Source organism: Myotis davidii, unplaced genomic scaffold (genome assembly GCF_000327345.1).
Source record: "Myotis davidii unplaced genomic scaffold, ASM32734v1 scaffold77, whole genome shotgun sequence".
Classification (NCBI taxonomy): Eukaryota; Metazoa; Chordata; class Mammalia; order Chiroptera; family Vespertilionidae; genus Myotis; species Myotis davidii.
The window spans coordinates 857,790-876,639 of NW_006289713.1; the positions used below are offsets into that span (position 1 = coordinate 857,790).

An 18,850-nucleotide genomic window follows, 5' to 3' on the forward strand; every position below is an offset into this window, starting at 1 on the left:
CACAGAGGAGGGCAGGAGCTGCCGCCTCCTCTCTGAGCAACTCGAGGGCTTCAGTTACCCCTTTGCCCTGGATTTCCTCCTCTCCCACTGCCGCAGCCTGGTGGATGTCTAGGATGCCACCACTTGACCACTAGCCCTTCGGCAGTGCCCCCATTTGGAGAGAGCAGGTGGGAAACGTGTACCTCAGATCTCTCAGGAGACAGGCCCCTGCTTTGCAGGGCAGTGCCCTGACTCAGTGGTGGAGCTGAGCTGCAAGCGGGAGGATGTCACTGGCAAAGTCTGATCTCTGTGCCTTCCCGGCTTGGCCTGGGCCTTCCTGTCACTCCAGCCCACACTGGCACCCTCCCCTGACTCCTGGGACCGGGTGTGGTCATGGTGGACACTGGTGGTGTTCTGGTCTGTACCCTGCCCTTGACTGTCTGTATTTGTCACTAAGGCCTGGTTCTTTCCCCTGGCTTTACTGTCATGCTCTTTGCCTTCCCAATCAGGGTCCTGTGGGCATCAGAGCTGGTTGAGACCCAGGGCTGAAGTCAGCAGCCAGGGGCAGGGTCTGGTGAAGAAGGTGACCGCATGGGTGAGTCATCACCAGGGTGCGATGGTGCCTGACCAGAAGGGCCTCGGTGAAGCAGCGCAGCTTACGTCCACAGGGCTGCGGGGGCCTGCTCTGGCAGCGCTCTGCCTGGTTGGATTGTGGAAAGAGGGGGACTTTTGATGGATCTTTATGTTATGGCATGTGATTTCAATGCCAAATTCTCTGGGAGTGACTCCTAGCATCTAAAGCAGCGGTTCTCAACCTGTGGGTCGCGAACAATGAAAATACATTCTGCTTATCAGATATTTACATTACGATTCATAACAGTAGCAAAATTACAGTTAGGAACTAGCAATGAAAATAATTTTATGGTTGGGGGTCACCACAACATGAGGAACTGTAGGAACTGTATTAAAGGGTCGCGGCATTAGGAAGGTTGAGAAGAGTCTGTTAATACTCCCGTGACCTGATGTATTGATCTCTTTGGATAGAGAATCTAAAGTAGTCTGAACATTTATTTGTATGCCCTTAACAAGGTCATTGCCACTTACATTGTGTTTCCAAGTGCTAGAGAGGGAGGGACCTGCTTATCCTGCTCAGCCCTGGGTCTCAATCAGCTCTGATACACCCTCCCCTTTGGTATCTGATCCCTCCTGCCTCCATCAAGTGCATTTTAACATTACTGCCTTTTGGGAACTTGACCTTCCAGGGTCAAGCAGCAGTGCGAAACCTGGAGGGGCAGCCTGAGACGGGTCCTGGGACTCAGCCCACCACGTCGGGGCGTCTGTGCCACAGCTTTCCCAGCTGCCGTCAGGCATCTTGTGACTGGGGGGAACTCAGCCGCATTCATGCTGTCATTTCTGAGGAGAAAAGAGAACTGGCCTCCAAACACAGTAAAACCGGGGAGGTCTTGAGGGCCAGAACAGGAAAGCCCGTAATGACAGTATAGAATCACAGCCTGCAGCTCCGCTCATGGAGTCTGTATTTGTGAAGCAGGACCTTACACGAGGGCTTCGGTGGAGTCCAGGGAATGGGCCCTCCTTCAGGCTCAGGCGCCTTCACCGCACCCCATCGTTGCCGGTTTTTAGTTTGGTCACACTGTCGCTGCTGTGGTGCCATCGGACATGAGGGTTCATGTGGACTGTGAGACAGGTCTTCACTCCAGGGTGGCACCTTCAGGCTTCAGTATTGCCAGCTCCTACAGAGCCCCTCGTTCCCCTCCCGCCCCACCTGTCCCATGGTAGGCCACAGCTCTCACCCCATCACAGGGAGGAGGCCGAGGCTGAGGCTCAGAGGTGAGAAGGGCCTCATCCACAGTCCGACAGCTGGGGCAGCAGAGGTAGAATGCTGCCTCTGGACTTTTGGACACCCGAGGCCTGGCCCTTCGCCCCTGCATTTGCCCTGTCAGAAATGAGAGGGTGCTGCAGGACACATCACGGAGGTGACGCAGGTTGTCAGGTGCCTTTGGTTCTCTGGCTCAACATGGAGTCTGTCAAAAATACAGGCTGCTGGATGGACTGAGACACCTGGGCCGAGGCACTGGAGGCCCCAGGCCTGCTCCACCATGGAAGGTGACAGGAAGCCTTCTGCTGGGGCTGGGCCAGGTCTCAGGTGCTCAGGCCCATGGAACTTCAGGCAGCCTTGGTCTGTGACCAGCCCCAGCCAGGAAGCAGCTGACACTTGTCTCCTGCAAGAGGACAGGAAGGCCCCAGCCCCAGGCATGACTGGTCACCTGATAGCAAGTATACCATGTAGGTGTCTGACGTTGCGAACCTGGCTGCCTAGTCCCCTTCCTCCCCATGATGATCCTGAGTTTCATAATTGAGAAGGTAGAGCGAATGGTGGTTCCTTTGAGAAGGGGGCACTCAGGAGAACCCTGAGAGGCATTGCTGTTGAGGTGCTGTGCAAAGGTTGGTATTCGTGATGGGGTGGGAGCTGGCGAGGCGGAGGGCACATGGTACCCTTGTTCTTAATGGCTGCGGGCAGATGTTGGGAGGCACAAGGGTCACCGGCTCCGATGCAGGCAGGATGGATATAAGAGAATCCATTGTGGCAGCACAGCGATGGATGCTGCCACGGTGTGGAGAGGCATCAGGGAGGGGTGGGTCTGTGGCGGGACCTCTGCCGAGGCAGCTGCTATGTGAACTGCTGGCCCAGCCTGGTTAGATACTCTGATTGTTCAAGAGTAGCTGCAAATAAATCCATATTGTTTGTGATCTTTCCTGATGCTTAAATTTTAGAAACAAATTCAAAATTTAAATGCATTGCCAGCCAGTGTTGTGCACCCCTGTTTCAGACTGCCATGGAAAAGTTCATTCAGGCGCTTACATTCTTGTGGTGACGCCCAGATCCCCGGAGCAGTGTGGGCTTTGTGATTGTCCAGCCCCCTTTTCGGGCTCACCCGTGAAGAATGGCCTGCAGGGCTGGTTGGAGCTCTGGACATGAGGGCATGTGAGGTGTCCACAGGGAGCCTTTGATTGTCAGCAGGGGAGGACCCTTGTCCATGGGGCTCTGATGAGATCTGTGTGTGCTCTCCACCTCGACCTGCTGGAGAGGCCAGGCTGCCTGGGAAATCAATGTGGCACTGGTCTGTGAGACCCGATGGGTCCCTGGTGACCACACTCCATGAAAATGAAGCCCTGTGCTCGGCTAGTGTGGCTCAGTGGTTGAGCATTGACCTATGAATCAGGAGGTCATGATTCGATTCCCAGTCAGGGCACATGCCCAGGTTGCGGGATTAATTCCCAGTGTGGGACTTGCAGGAGGGAGGTGATCAATGATTCTCTCTTGTTGATGTTTTTATCTCTCTGTCCCTAACATCAACAAAAATGTATTTTTTTAAAAAGAAAATATATTATTAAAAAAAAGAAGAAATGAGGCCCTGTGTTGACAGAGCTGTGCTGTCCTGTGTGCCCAGGCTGCATTTCAAGCCGGTAGCATATAGCCGTGTCATGTCCCCTTAATTTTTGAGGCATGGAATCAGGCCGTGTTGATGAGAGTGTAGCACTAATGGGTCTCCACAGGGAAGGGGAAAGGCAGATGGAACTGCTAGGCTGGGGGAGGTTTGGCAGCCGCAGAGGTAACCAGGACCCACTCAAGCAATTGTGATCAATAGACCATGTGGCCCTGCCAGGACTAGCAGGCACCCGCCTCCTCTGTGGGCCGAGACGCGCCTGCACGTCCGTCCCGCGGCACTGAGAGGGCTGCTTTCTCCTCCGTTGCTCAGCAGCACGTCCTGAGTTGTTGCTAAGAGAAAAAGCATCAGCTTACACACTTGTTATCCTACCCCTTTCTCCCAAGGACAGTAGCACATGCGTCCCCAAGTGCCTGCTGCTATAATTGACAGGATGTTCTGTGCTGATGAATGGAGACCCTTCACCAAGGTGACAACATACCCAGGGCTCGAAGCGAGGCTCTCCCTTTTAATGAACCCCTCCCCCCACACACTCCAGGAGGGCCTGCGGAGTAGCAGGGCCTGCGCCAGGCCGATCGTTTGTGCAGCAGAGGCTCTCTGAGCCGTTACTGAGTCAACGAGGGGGTGCCAGGGAGATGGAGCCTCAGGCACTGCTGGTGGGAGGTGGTTGGTTCAGTCTGGAGGGCATCTGGCCTTGAGCATCAGAAATCTTGACAAAGTATATGGCTTTTCATCTAGAAGTTTCACTGGGTCAGATTTGTTTGTTTGTTTTAAGGAAATAAAATGTTTACGGAATTTATCTAAGGAAATAAAGGCTCATGTACAAGGATGTTCACCAGGGCATTATTTATCATAGTTAATCCTTAGAAATAATTTGTGTCCAACAGAAGAATGAATAACTTATGCCTTATCTGGTAAGAGAATATTTCACAGCCGTAGGTTTAGCTCTGGGCGCTACTCTTTTTTAACTGGAAACCTGGGCAGGTAGTCGAACCTGTAAGCCTTTCTCCTTGGTGAAGTCTGGATGTCTGCAGCACCGGCTCATGGTGGTTAAATGAGACGACGTCTGAAGTGCCGGCACAGGCATGACCAGGGGCTCACTGGACGTTCACCGTCCCCAGTGGTAGTGACCGTAAAAACCGCGGGCTTGGAGAATATTTAATGATGGGGAATAAGCGAAGCGTGTAACTTCATATGATCCAAATGTCATTACGGATCTCTGTTTTTATGTGCAGAGATAAAAGGTCTCTGGGGATGGGATTGTAGATGTGTTTTATGTTTTTATAGTTTTCAGTATCTTCCAGGTTTTCCCTGTGAGCCTCTCAGTATTAAAAAGCACATATATACACATGTCAAAACTATCAAAATGTGCACTTTAAATATGTGCAGTGTAGAATATGTCAGTGACAGCTCAGGAAAGCTGTAAAACAACAGACAGCAGATCCTCCTCACTCTCGCTCTATGTCGGGCACTAAAGCATTTCGGGTGGGTATGTGGGGAGGGGCAAGGGCTGCAGAGAGAAGACTGTTCTCTGCCCTGGGGCCCAGATCCTGTGGGGGCTGCAGTAGCTAAGGCTCGGAGTAGACTGAGGGGTGGGGGGCCAGGAGAGGAAGAAGTGCTCCCACCAGGGTGGTTGGCACCTCTGGTTGCAGACATCATGGCTAAGGCAGCATGATGGGCACTTGGCCAAGGGAATGATGACGGTCAGTGGGGCCAGAGAGGAGGGAGTGAATGAACCTGCCTGGGGGCAGGGGCCTCAGCCCTGAGTATGAATTGATGAAGTGGCTGAGATGGGGGAAGGCATGGCAGGCAGAGGCGAGAGCCCTAGGAAGGCATGGAGAGAGGAGTTGACATGGTGTGCTCATTCAAGGGGTTGGGGTAGGAAGCAAGCAGCACACAGGGGCATGAGGCCTGAGTGGGCCATGGTGGAGGGATGCAGATCGGGGATGCAGGCCGGGGAATGGGAGAGGATTGGGGATGGCTGACATCCCACAGGCTGGGGGACTGATAAGGGGCAGGAAGGAAAGTGTGTCTGCCCTGGGACGAGAGGTAGCGGGGCCAGTGCCTAAGAGGTTGCCATACAGGTCTTTCGGGAGGGACTGCTTGTCAGATGAGCGGAGGCACTGGCCTTGGAGGGTGGGCGGGTCTGGCTGCTTGGAGCCCAGAATCCTCGTGGGGCCTGGAGGCGGGATGGTATGGGGAGAAGTGTGCCTGGCTTAGGTTTGAATTCCTCTCTGCCACTTTACAGCTGTGTGGCTTTCAGAAGCCCCTTCTTCCCTGTGAGCCCCAGCTTCCTCATCTGCTGGCTGGGGGCCACAGCAGCAGCTCCTGTTTTAGGGATCTGCTCAATACACCTGAGCTGTCCCTGGGTAACGGTGGTATATCATCTCCATCCCTCCTTGGTTGCTCTAAAGTGGATTTTTCTTTCTGACCTTCCAGATCGCCAGTGTGCTGACCTCACGGAGTCCCTCTGTCCTCCTGACTTTGGTAAGTGTCCAGGGTCTGGGCAGTGTTTGGGCACAGGAAGGGGCTTTAGGGAGCCACCTGCCCCTGCAGAGGTCAAGGATTGAGAACCTGAGAGGAACGATCCACAGTGATAACTAATGACACCTGCTCAGTCTGAACAGAAAGACACGTCCGGGACCACATCCTCGATTCTCCGGTCTCCCGGGATGTGCTGGGATGTGAGGTCACTGTGGACAACACACCATACCCACCCCAAGGCTTAAACCCCAGCTAGAGGATGTGTTTGTGTCAGGCTGAGCTCCTGGGATTTGTGGATGCAGAATATCAATTTGCTTCCATCCTATGTCTCCTCTGCTGTTAAAAGAATCTGAAAAACACACCATGGTATCTGCTTGTGAGGACACTGGGCTATGGGCCATCAGATTTTGAACCCAGGCACTGAGTGACCAATGGCCTGCCGCAGCCTGGGGCGGGCCAGGCTGCACGGTGACCGCTGCTGCCTTTGTAGCCTGTGGGGCGCGCAGGCTGTGCGAGGGCGCAGGGAAGGAGGCTGCTTCCTTGTGCTTCTTTGGCCTTGGGGGGCTGTAGGCATGAAAAGTGTATAACTCTTCTTTCCTCCCAGAGTGTTAATTTGTTAATTGATTTTTACAGAAATAGCTTTTCTTGGTTATTTTTGGTAGCACTTCCTGGGGTCTCTCTTTCCCGCTCTGCTGTCTGGATGGCTGAGAAGGAAGGTTGTGTTAGATGACTGTGGTTGGATGGTCCAGTGTGTTTCATTGGAGGGATCCATTAGACACTGACCTGCCTCTCCAGCGATGGCACGCTTCTCTAAATCTTTTGTTTTGTCTTTGCTCCTGTCCACGTTCCACTTGGAGTGTCCTCACAGCGAGGGAAAGGAGAGGACTGTACCAGCATCTCTGGAAGGGCTGGATTCGACAGTGCTCTTAGCTCAGCCAGTGGGGAGCATTGGTGTGCGTGTGTGCATGAGATGGGGCTAGCATGGGAGAGCAGGTTGGGGTAGAGGGTGGTCTTGGTCTCCGATCTTCCCACCCACCCCCTCAGCTGAGCGGCCTGAACTGGTGTCTGCAAAGAGCACTGACAGAGGAGGCCAGTTTTCTCTGCTTTTCAAGATGCTGCAGAAGGAGGGCCTGCCTTGGGTCGGGGTCCGGCTTGGCGTTAACCTGAAATGCAGGGAGGAATGGCTTCACCAGGATGGGGTGCGAGCTCCCGGTTCTTCCCTAGTCTGAGCCTGGTTCTGAGCCTGGCTGGAGGAGGCAGGCCTTCAGTGCAGGCTGTGGGGTGCCACGCAGCCCTGTGTGACGCATCTGTGCCCTCACTCTCCCTCTCTCTCCCCAGCGCGGCGTCAACACCGACAGCGGCAGTGTCTGCAGGGAGGCCTCCTTCGAGGGCATCAGCAAGTGAGTCCTGGGGCCCCGGGAACTACTTCCTCCATCCTCCACAGCTCACGTCTTCGCCAGCAGGCCCTTACCAGTCTACAAACTAGACACGAAATACACAAACAGGAGGAGGCCCAAGGGGGTCAGACTGGACACCTGGAGGAAATGCTTAGAAAATAATTTGCCTAAACTCACTTCAACTTTTACTTTAAGGAACAGTTGCTCTTCTCTGTTGAGCTCTACAGGGAGAGTGCAGGCCCACTGAGTGCCTGGGGAGGCCTGGCCGCAGTGTAGAGCCCTGGCCGCAGTGTATACACAGGCACGCCCCCACTTGTGCACCCGCTTTCCCTCTAGGACAGTGATGGTGAACCTATGACATGCGTGTCAGAGGTGACACGCGAACTCATTTTTTTGGTTGATTTTTCTTTGTTAAATGGCATTTAAATAGATAAAATAAATATCAAAAAAATAAGTCTTTTTTTTACTATGGTTGCAAATATCAAAAAATTTCTATATGTAACACAGCACCAGAGTTAAGTTAGGGTTTTTCAAAATGCTGACGCCGAGCTCAAAAGGTTCGCCATCACTGCTCTAGGATCTCCTCTGAGCTCATGGTCTTTGTTCTTATCCGCCCACTTTCCTAACTACTGGCCTCTAACCTCTCCCATTCCGGCTGGCAATAACTCCCCATGTCTCCTGCTGCCCTCGCCCTCGGTCTGGACCCCCTTACCTGCCCTCACACCTCATTCAAGCTCCAGGCCTCGTCTCCAAACCCTGTTTCCCCTTCTAGGTCTCTCCAGGCAGGAGGGCAGATTTTAGGCACACAGTGCAGCACCTCACCCTCCTCACCACTCTCACGCTGTGAACACGGAGGTGCCGGGTCTCTGGGCTGGGGTTGGCCGGCCCTGGGGGTCTGTGGGGTCTGTGTTGCTAGCCCAAGGCTACAGCAGACTAGCCCTTGGGGCGCGCACCTGCTCCTCCCGGCTGCTGTGCCTTGTCACAGCCCCTCCCCCTCCACACTGCACTGCCGCGTCCTCGGTCGTCCTTTGGTGGACTGAGGCAATGACAGAGGAAGTGCCTTATAATTATGTATGAGCCTGAGCCACGGGAATTTGTGTGTATGTGTGATGTCTGGGTGATTAGGAAGGATTATGAGCTCATAAATATGCAAGACTCCCTCCCTCCCCCCACATAAGAGAGATGGGGCAGGGGGAGCAGGTGTCAGGTTTGCTTCTTTTCATCGCTCAAATCTCCGCATCCTCTTGGGAGTTTTCCCAGAGCAGCCATATCTCCCACGCTGGCAGCAATTAGCTCAGCTCGTTGAAATGCTGGCCATGGAGATGCTGTCTTTCCTAGGGCCTTGGAGGGCGTGTGTGTCGCAGGGCATAACCCGCTGCCGCCTGTCCTAAGTCAGGCCTCCTCTGGTCACTCCAGCACTGCCAGGCGCCGGTGCTCAGCGTCCTGCTCACCTGCCTCCACCTACACCAGGGGATGGCTCTGTGGTCCCATGGGCCGGCCCCTCCAGCCTCTGCCTCATTCTCTGCTGTGCAGGGAGGGCCCTGAGCTAGGGGGAGGGAGCCTGATGGCCCCTTGCTGGCCAGCTCTGTGACTTCAGCAGAAATTGTCCTCTGAGCCTTGGCTTCCCGTGTGTGGCATGCTTAGACCTGTCGGGATAAAATGAGACCCACTCATCTGGAGCCTAGCGTGGAGCTGGTGTTCGGTAAACGGTCACTCGTGAGCAGACCCCATCAAGTCCCACTGCCCCTCTGAGCCGCATCTCAGTCTCTCTGTGCAGCGGGCCAGGGAGACTTGAGGATGGCTGATTACAAGACTCTGGGTGGGGTGAGCTGTGGGGCTTCGGGCTGTGTGTCTTTGCTTGCCCTCCAGAGGTTTCTGCTGCAGAGAATGCCTGCTCAGCACCGCAGAACAGGTCTGGTGGGTGGTGTGGCAGGCCTGGTTCTTGGGGGAGCTCAGGATGTAGCCCCTGAGAGCGGAGCACTGCTGGCTGCTCCCTAAGGTTTCCCGGAGAGAGGTGGGTTGCGGTGGAGGCTCAGGGACATTATCACTGTCATCCTGACCCCCGTGGCAGTCGTCCTGCTATGAACCCAACCTCTCCTTCCATGAGCAGACCCCAGCTTCTGTTTCCTGTTCCTCCCCGAGTCTCTGCAGCCCCTGCCAACAGCCCAGAGGACCCTGTACTTGGTCAGCACCACCGACATGGTCAGCATTTGGGAGGCTTTTTAGAGAACCAGGGGCTGCTCTAACTTCGCACATTTTCCCCCAGGAGCTGGGGGGTCCCTCTCCAACCCATGATCCTGTCCAGAGGGGGGCTGACAATGAGGTGCTCCCCAGGCCCCTCACTGCTGAGCATGGCATTCCTTACCATACCCATGAGTGGGGCTCAGTTTCCTGGCCTGGCTGACGTATTGCATGTGAGAGCCTCCCTGTGTGTCTCTCTGCTTTGGGGTCCTTTGGCCTGCTTGTGGTTCTCCCTCCCCTTCTGTCCCCTGGGGTATTGTCCCCTATGCTTCCCTCTGGGCCTCCATCCTACTGTGCAGTGCAGTTCCACCCCACTACACATCCATGGGCACTGACCCCGGCCCAGCCTCTGCATCCAGCCACCCACAGTGCTTTCCCTGCAGTCACATATGTTTTCCTGGGACCTAGTACAGCCCAGCCCCCTGCCTTCCACCCAACTGGCTGTTGGCACCTCAACTCTGCCACTTCCTGGCCTCAGTGCCAGCCTGGGGAGACTCTTGTCCTTCAGGGCCACTGCAGTTCAGTGGAGCTCACCCATCTGCCCTCAGCCGCTCCAGCTGTTGGTGGGGATAATTATAGCCTGATTCCTAAGCAAGAGGAATCTTGCTGTTGTCCTACTTTCTAGTGCCCAACTGCTTTTTATCACCGGTGCTTCTTGCTGCCCTAATGAAGTGCCTTATTCCTGGAATTGTGGGGTGTGGCCCTTTTGAACTTTCCTACAACACATCCCATCTTGGATCCTGATTGACATGCTTTAGCAGAAGTTCAGGTTTGTCCTCTCAGTTTGTGCTGATGGCCGTCCCAGGCTGCCTTCATCCTTTGGCCTGGGAGAGGAGGGAGCTTGGCAGAACAGTGGTCTCACCGTCCACTTATGCCCAATCCTCTGGGTCCTACTCCAGCTGGGTGAGCAGCCCGTGACCCCTCCAAGTGTGGCTTCTCGGGGTTGGCCGCTCGAGTCTGTCACACTGGGGCTCAGTGTTGGTAGGGCTGTGGGTTTGGTACTGGGAGACCTCAGAGCTCCCTCCCCCTTCCCAGGTCAGGGCCAGGCCTGCTGCCCGCAGCAGGGAGTGTGCCAGGTCTTGCAGTGGTGGAGTTGGTAGAGGACCAGGAGCAAGGGGAACAGGGAGCCAGAGATGGGGTAGGGATGGTGGACGTGCACTGGGATCTCCCCATGGCCTGGGCTCCCTAGACTCAAAGGGTGTGGCTTTGTCCTCCCTGGGGAGCCAGGGTGAAGGGGGAGGTGGGGATGGTCTGCCAGGCCTCTGGTTGAGTTTGGGCTCTGGCCCAGGCCCTGGCTCCCATGTATGGCTGGATTGGAGCAGGGACAGTTCCCGCAAGAGGTGTGGAAGGAGCAGGCTCCTCTGTGGGCTGTGGCCAGAGGATGGGGTCAGGCTCATGGTCAGGTCCTGGTGAGGCGCGGCTGAGATGGAGGGACAGCTCTGCAGTCAGGAGGACACAAGGCTTCTTCCTGTGGGCTTTGGCCACCACAGCTGCCTGAAGGGTTGGCCCTGCAGCCTGGGGGCAAAGTCAGACTTGCTAGATCTGTGTCTGCCTGAGGAAGGGAACTTTCGAGCCGATTGTTCTGAGAGAGATGCTGACTGGGAAGGGAAAGGGGAGGTCTGTGGGGGCCCAGGTGGCCTTAGCCAAGGGTCACTCATACATCACGTTCATATAGCTTAATGGGGAACGTTCCTGACAGGAGAGCTCCCCTGAAACCAGGCCGAGGGTGTGCCCAGGAGCCAGGGGTGGGGTGGGGTGTGAGGTACAGAGGGCTTTGTTTCATACTGTTGCCCGACAGGAATATGGTTGATACTTGACATCAGTTGCTTAGTCAGGATCTACTTATTTCTTATCTTTTGGCATTTACTTAAATTGCTTTGCATATTTGAAGACCATCAGTTACAAATTAATTCCATTAAATAGCAGTTAAATATGAAATTGCTGGATTTGGGGATTATTATTTCAGGAATATTAATATTTAAAGATGTGAATTTTACAAACCACAAAGTAGAGGGACATTATTAAAACTAGGCAATTACAGCAAAATACTGGTCTATGGCGTGGGGACCTTGGCTTTCTGGTTACTGTTAACTTGTGTATCAAGTTAGTATTTGGGATTGGGCTTCTAGTTACGGCCCTTGGAATCTCCATGAGAGAGAGATCCTGCAGGGACAAGAACCTGCCTCAGCCCCTAGGAGGGGCGGGGAGTGGGGGCTCTTCCAGGGCCGGCTTTCCAGGCAGGCCTCCCTGTCCTCCTTGGTTAGAAACGGCAGGAGGAGGCCGGCGGCTGGGGCAGGGGTGTGTGGGCCCACGCTACTTACCCTGCGTCACCCAGCCCGCAGCTGGAGCCCACCAGGGAATTAGCCTGTGCTAGGACACGCCCCCCCCCACCCACCCCCACCCGCTCAGGCACTGGTGGGTTTGTGTGTTTTTTTACACAATTACATGCTCATCATAGAAAGTGCTAACTAGCACAGTGGCAAAAGCAAGGAATATCTGAATTTCATAGCCCTGACTTAAAGCCTGTCAGCATTGTGGTGAATGTTTTTTGAACCCTTCTGTGTGTGTCAGAGTGTGTTTCTCTGTCTTGGTGTTTTGTTTCTGCGTGTGCGTTTGTGTGAGTGTATGTGTTTCTGCACGTGTATATTTGGGTGTGGATCTTTGTGTGTTAGTCTAAGTGTATGTCTGGGTGTGTGCGTCTGGTCGTGTATCTATGTCTCTTGAGTGTGTGTGCCTGAGTCTGTGTGCATGTATGTGTTTGTGTTTGTGAATATACACCTGTGTGCATTTGTGTGTCTCTGAGTGTGTGTCTATTGTATACACATCTGTGTGTGTCTGTGTGGCCTCTTCTCTAAGTATACTGCCTTTGTGTGAGTTCATCTTGTCTGTCATGTTAGCTGTGTTTGTTTATGTGCTGGGTCACTTTGCTGCTTGGGGGTATGTGGGTGGATGTGTGTATACGCACGTACATTTGTACAGTGAAATTTTACTGGTGTGTTTGGCTGTTGAGGAGATAGGCCATTGCTTTTCCTAATGTCAAAGTGACATTTGGTGAAATGGGAGGCAGAGTCTGTGTTGTCGTCTTGATTTATGTCATCTGCTGCTCTCTCTGTTCTTCACGCTGAAACATGTTGGCTGCCTGTGTTCTCTGATATTTCACAAGTAGGGCTTTGATTCTACAACGTTTTGGTTGACTTTGAATTAAGTAGTTTTACATGCGTATTAGGAATCCAAAAGCTTTGGCTATCTACCCGCCCATACCCCTTCTCTCTTTTCTCCCCTGTCCCTAAGGGTTCTCATCAGGCTTGGCCAGGAGTGGGTGTGACAGCCTCACAACATGGCAGTAGGTCATTGTTTTTAAGCACCAGCAACGAGGCCGTGGAGAGTCCCTGGTTGGTCATAGCCTGCATGCCTTGTGTGTGATATCCTGACCCGAGAACTCACAGGGCTGAGGACGCAGGGGTTTGAGGGCTTGCCAAGCGCTCTCTGCTGAGGCCTGTCCTTTCTTTCTTTCTTTAAAAAAACGCTGTTTCTCAGTCTTTGGGTCTGTCCCTTTTCATCAGTCTATGTTGTTATCTATAATCCACAAATGAGTGAGATCATGTGGTATTTATCTTTCTCTGTATGGCTGTCCTTTCTTCTAGACCTCGTCGGGCGCCCCCAGCTGTCTCCGGATAGCTTGAGCTGCGGATTGCACACGACAGTGTCAGGGATATGCCGATCTGATCCTTCTCTCTCCTGAGGTCCCCTTTTCAATTATGTTCATCCCAGCAAAAAACAACTTTTGGCTTTATAGATTTTTCTTTACTGTATATTTGCTTTTTATTTCATTAATTTCTATTCTTTTTAACTTTCTTCTCATTTCTTTAGGTTTATTTGTTCTTTAGCTTCTTGAGAAAGAAGAAAGGGACATTCTTATGATGGGAACTTAGATCATGGTTTCCAGTGTTCTTTTCCACTAAATACATTTAGAGCTATACATTTTCCTCTAAGCACTGTTTTAGTTGCATCTCACTGGTTATATTTTATGTTTTTATTTTCTAATTCCATTATTTCTTCTTTGAACAGTGGCTTAATTTCCAAACAATTTGGGGTTTTATATTCTTTTTGTTACTGGTTTCTAGTTTAATTCTACTGTAATTGGTAAACAGGATTTTAATACTTTGAAGTTTATTAAAACTTCCAGCATATGATCATTAAGATGAATGTTTCTTGGGTACTTGAAGAGAGCATGTTGTTGGCTGTAGTGCTCTGTATATGTCAGTTAAGTCAGGTTGATTAATTGTAATTATTCATATTTTCTGCATCTTTCTTGATTTCTCTGCTTGTTCTGTCACCACAAGAGGTATGAGAAAATGTCAAACTGTGCTTTGTGAAATTATTTCTTTTCTCATTCTGTCAATTTTATAAATGGACTTTATTGAAATAAAATGTACATGTAAGATTCATTATGTACGTAATTCATAAGTTTAAAAGAACAGCTTTATTGGAATACAATTTACATACATTACAATTGACCTGTTATGGTACAGTTAAATGGCTTCTGTATATTTACGGATTTGTGCAGTTATCATCACAATCAATTTTAGAATATTTTCATCATCCAAAAAGAAATCCTACCCACTAGGAAGTCATTTCCCATCCCCCTAGCAACCACTAATCTACTTTCTGTCTCCATGGATCTGCCTACTCTAGCATTTGATAAAAATGGAATCGTGCAATATGTGGCCTTTGTATCTGGCTTCTTTCATTTAGCATGTTTTCAGAGTTCATTCATGTTATAGCATGAATCAGTTTTGCTTATTTTTATAGCTGAAAAAATATTCTAGTCTATAGATATATACCATATTATGTTTGAATGTTTATCAGTTGGTGAACTCTTGGTTGCTTTATACAAGTTTTTGTGTGAACATATGTATTCATTTCCTTTGTATATATTCCTAGGAATGGAATTTCTGAGATTTATGGTAACTCTGTGTTAAATTTGTTGAGGAATTGTTAAACTAACTTACATTCCCTCACCAACACTTGCTATTATCTATCTTTTTTATTGTAGCCATGTAAGTGGCTGTGCAATAGTATCTCATTATGGTTTTTATTTGTGTTTTCCTGATAGCTAACAATGAGCGTCTTTTCTTGTACTTACTTGCCATATGCATATCTCCTTTAGAGAAATGTCTGTTTAGATCCTTTACCCATTTTTAAATTGTGTTGTAATTTTATTGTTGTACTATAGGCCCGGATTCGGGCACAGGTGTGGTCCCTTGGCCTGGCCTGTGCCCTCTCACATTCTGGGACCCCTCGGGGGTTGTCGGAGAGCAGGTTTCAGCCTGATCCCAGCAGGTGGGGTCCCTCAGCCTGGCCTGTGGGGATGGGGCCAAAAACAGTAGTCCGACATCCCCCGAGGGGTTCCAGATTGCGAGAGGGCTCAGGCTAAGCCGAGGAACCCCACTGGTGTACCGAACCTCTAGTATGCATATAAGATCTTTGGTTAATCTCTTCCCACCCTACCCTCTCCCCGCTTCCCTCTGAGATTCATCAGTCTGTTCCATGTTCCCATGCCTGTGCATTGAGCATCTGACCCCTGGTGGTCAGTGCGTGTCATAGCTACCAGTTGAACGGTCGAATGGTCAGACACATAGCTTATTAGCCTTTTATAGATATAGATCATAAAAGTTCTGTATATGTTCTGGATACTACACCTGCACAGTTTGTGAAAAATTTCTTTCATTCTATGCATTGTTTTTTCACTTTCTTGACATGTCCTGTGGCACACAAGTTTTTATGAAGTTCAGTTTCTCTCTTTTTCTTCAGCTAATTGTACATTAGGTGTCATTGTCTAAGAAACTGTTGCCTAATACAAGGCTATAAAGATTTATACCCATGTTTTTTTCTTAAGAGTTTTATAGTTTTAGCTCTTACATTCAGGACTTTGGTCTAGTTGGATTTACTTTTTGTATATAATATGAGGTAGTGATCCAGTTTCATTCCTTTTTGTGTGGATATCCAGTTGTTTCAGCAACATTTGTTTAAAAGATGATCTTTTCCCCTATTGCATTTTCTTGGTAACCTTGTCAAAAATCAGTTGACCAAGATCAAATGTTATATAATTCCACTGACATGAAATAGTCAAGTTCATAGAGACATTCTAAGAACAGTGGTTACCAGCAGCTGGGGGGAATGAGGAATGGGGTGTTGGTGTTTAATGGGTACAGAGTTTCAGTATGAGATGTGGGAAAAGTTCTCGAGAAGGATAGTGGTGATGGTTGCACTGGTGTTTGTTGTACAACAGCGTGAATGTACTTAATGCCATTGAACTGTACACTTAAACATACTACAATGGCAAACTTCATGTGACACATATTTGAACTCAATTAGAATGTACTTATCAAGATTTTTAAAAAAGTTTTATGTATGATATATAGGAACTATGCATATATACATATAGTTTTATATATACATACATATGTATATATATATATAGGACATTTGTATGTCTTCTTATTTATTCCTAAGTAACAAATTTTTATGATATTGTAAATAGAATTGTTTTCTTAATTTCATTTCCAGATTATTTATTGCTAGTTTACAGAAATATAACTGATTTTTAATGTTGATCATCTATCTTGTAGACTTGCTGAACTTGCTTGCTAGCTTTAATAGGTAGTTTTTATGGGGGGTGTGTGTGTGTGTATTGCTTAGATTTTCTAAGATCATATCATCATAGAAATATAACTGATTTTTAATGTTGATCATCTGTCTTGTAGACTTGCTGAACTTGCTTACTAGCTTTAATAGGTGGTTTTTATGGTGTGTGTGTGTTTGTATTGCTTAGATTTTCTAAGATCATATCATCTACAGAAATAGTTTAACTTCTTTCTGTCCAATCTTAATACCCTTTATTTCATTTTCTTGCCTGATTGCCCTGGCTAGAATACCTAGTAAAATATTTAATAGAAATGGAAAGAGAGGACATCTTGCCCTATTCCTCATTTTAGGGGAGAGCTTTAAGTCTTTGACCATCAAGTATGATGTTAGCTATGAGTTTTTTGTAGGTACACTTTAATCAGGTTGCAGAAGTTCCCTTCTCTTCCCAGTTCATTGAGTTTTTGTTGTTTGTTTTATATATATATGTATTTTTTTAAATTGATTTCAGAGAGGAAGGGAGAGGGAGAGAGATACAAATACCAATGATGAGAATCATTGATTAGCTGCCTCCTGCACACCACCCGCCTCCCAGTGGGGATTGAGCCCACAACCCGGGCTTGTGCCCTGACCAGAAATTGAACCATGATCTCCTGTTCCATAGGTCGACACTCAAACACTGAGCCACGCCGGCTGGGCTGTGAGACTTTTTAATTACTAATTCATTCTCTTTGCCTGTTAAAGGTCTATTTAGATTTTTTTTCATTTCTTCTGTCAGTTAAGTTAGTCGTAGTATACTTTCTTTTATTACTTATTTCCATAATTTGAGCCTTCTCTTTGTTTCTTTGTCAGTTTTGTTGATCTTTTTCAACGAACCAACTTTTTATTTTCTCTGTTGGTTTTTCTATTCTCTACTTTTGCTCTAATCTTTATTATTTTGTTTTTTTTGTCTTGCGTTGGGTTTAGTTTGTTCTTTTTTAGTTTCTTAAGATAGAAGGCTAAGTCATTGATTTGAGATAACTTCCTTCCTTTTTAATTTAGGCATTTACAGCTATAAATTTCTCTCTAACCCCACTGTGTTAGCTACTAATTATACATTTTGGTATGTTGGGGAGTTATTTTATGGCCTAACATATAGTCCGTTCTGGAGAATGTTCCATGAGCACTTGAGAAAATGGATTATGCTCTTGGATAGTCTGTTAGGACTAATTGGTTTATAATGTTTTTCAAGTCTTCTGTTTCCTTGTTGATCTTGTATCTAGTTGTTCTATTCATTACCACAAAGTATTAAGTCTCCAACTATTATAAATTATCCATTTTTCATTCATTTCTGTCAAGTTTTGATTCCTCTATCTTGGAGAGATGTTGTTAGGTGCATATAAGTTTATAATTATTATATCTATTTCATGAATTTTCCATTTTATCAATATAAATGTTCTTTTATTGTGTGTAGTAAAAGGCTTATTTTATCTGATGTCTCTTTTGTTTTCTGTTTGCATGATACAGATGCAACTTGACTTATAATGGGGTTAAATCCTGGTAAACCAGTATAAGTTGAAAATACATCTAATACACTAACCTACTGAACAACATACTGGTAGCTTAGCCTTTCTTAAATGTGCTCAGACCACTTACATTAGCCTAAAATTGGGTAGTTGTCTTGAGTTTTATCTCAAAAAGTAATTGCCTTTCTCCTTTTCTTCTCACCAGGAAGCAGTAGACACAGATATGGGTTTTGTAGACATGATGGGGGGCAAAACCACAAAACACAATTTCCAAAAAACAATGGCAACACAGTAAACTGTCGAGTATCAGTTGTTTACCCTTGTGATCATGTGGCTGACTAGGAGCTGTGACTCACTACCAATGCCCAGCATCTTGAGAGAGTATTGTACTGCATGTCAGTAGCCTGGGGAAAGATCAACATTCAGAATTCGAAATACAGTTTCTACTGAATGCTTATTGCTTTCACACTGTCATAAAGTCGAAAAATCATGTCAAACCATTGAAAGTTGGGGACCATATGTATATCTTTTCCCATCCTTTCACTGATTCGTCTTTGAATCTATGGCCTCTTTAGCTCTTTACCGCATCTACTGTGAGGATGAAGATCATTCTCAGCCATCAGACTGTCGACATTTCAGAAAACGTGGACATCACTCTGAAGGGGGGACACACAGTTATTGTAAAGGGCCCTGAGGCACCCTTCAGAGGGACTTCAGTCACACCAGTGCAGAACTCAGCCTCCCTGGAATGAAAAAGAAGAGGGTCTGGGTTGACAAATGGTGAAGTAGAATGGCTACCGTGCACTATCTGCAGTCATGTACAGAGCATTACCAATGGTGTTATACTGGGTTTCTGGTACAAGATGAGGTCTGTGTGCATCCACATCCCCATTAACATGATTATTCCGGAGATTGGTTCTTTTGCTGAAATCAGAAATTTCTTGGGCAAAAAATACATCTACAGGGTTTGGATGAGGTTAGATGTTTCTTGTTCAGTATGTTAAGCCCAGAAGATGAGTTAATTCTTGAAGGAAATGACATTGAACTTGTATCAAATTCAGCTGCTTTGATTCAGCAAGCCAGAACAATTAAAAAAGGGTATCAGAAAATTTTGGGATGGTATCTATGTTTC

At 48.5% G+C, this 18,850-nt stretch overlaps 1 protein-coding gene across 1 annotated transcript in view; it reads left to right on the plus strand.

Moving 5' to 3' along the window:
* Positions 1 to 18,850, plus strand: part of PEPD (peptidase D) — a 107,834-nt gene that overhangs the window by 11,693 nt on the left and 77,291 nt on the right. The window contains exons 5-6 of the mRNA XM_006762259.2: positions 5,886 to 5,933; positions 7,269 to 7,330. Coding sequence (XP_006762322.1) covers positions 5,886 to 5,933; positions 7,269 to 7,330 — 110 coding nt within the window. The remainder of the gene's footprint in view (positions 1 to 5,885; positions 5,934 to 7,268; positions 7,331 to 18,850) is intronic.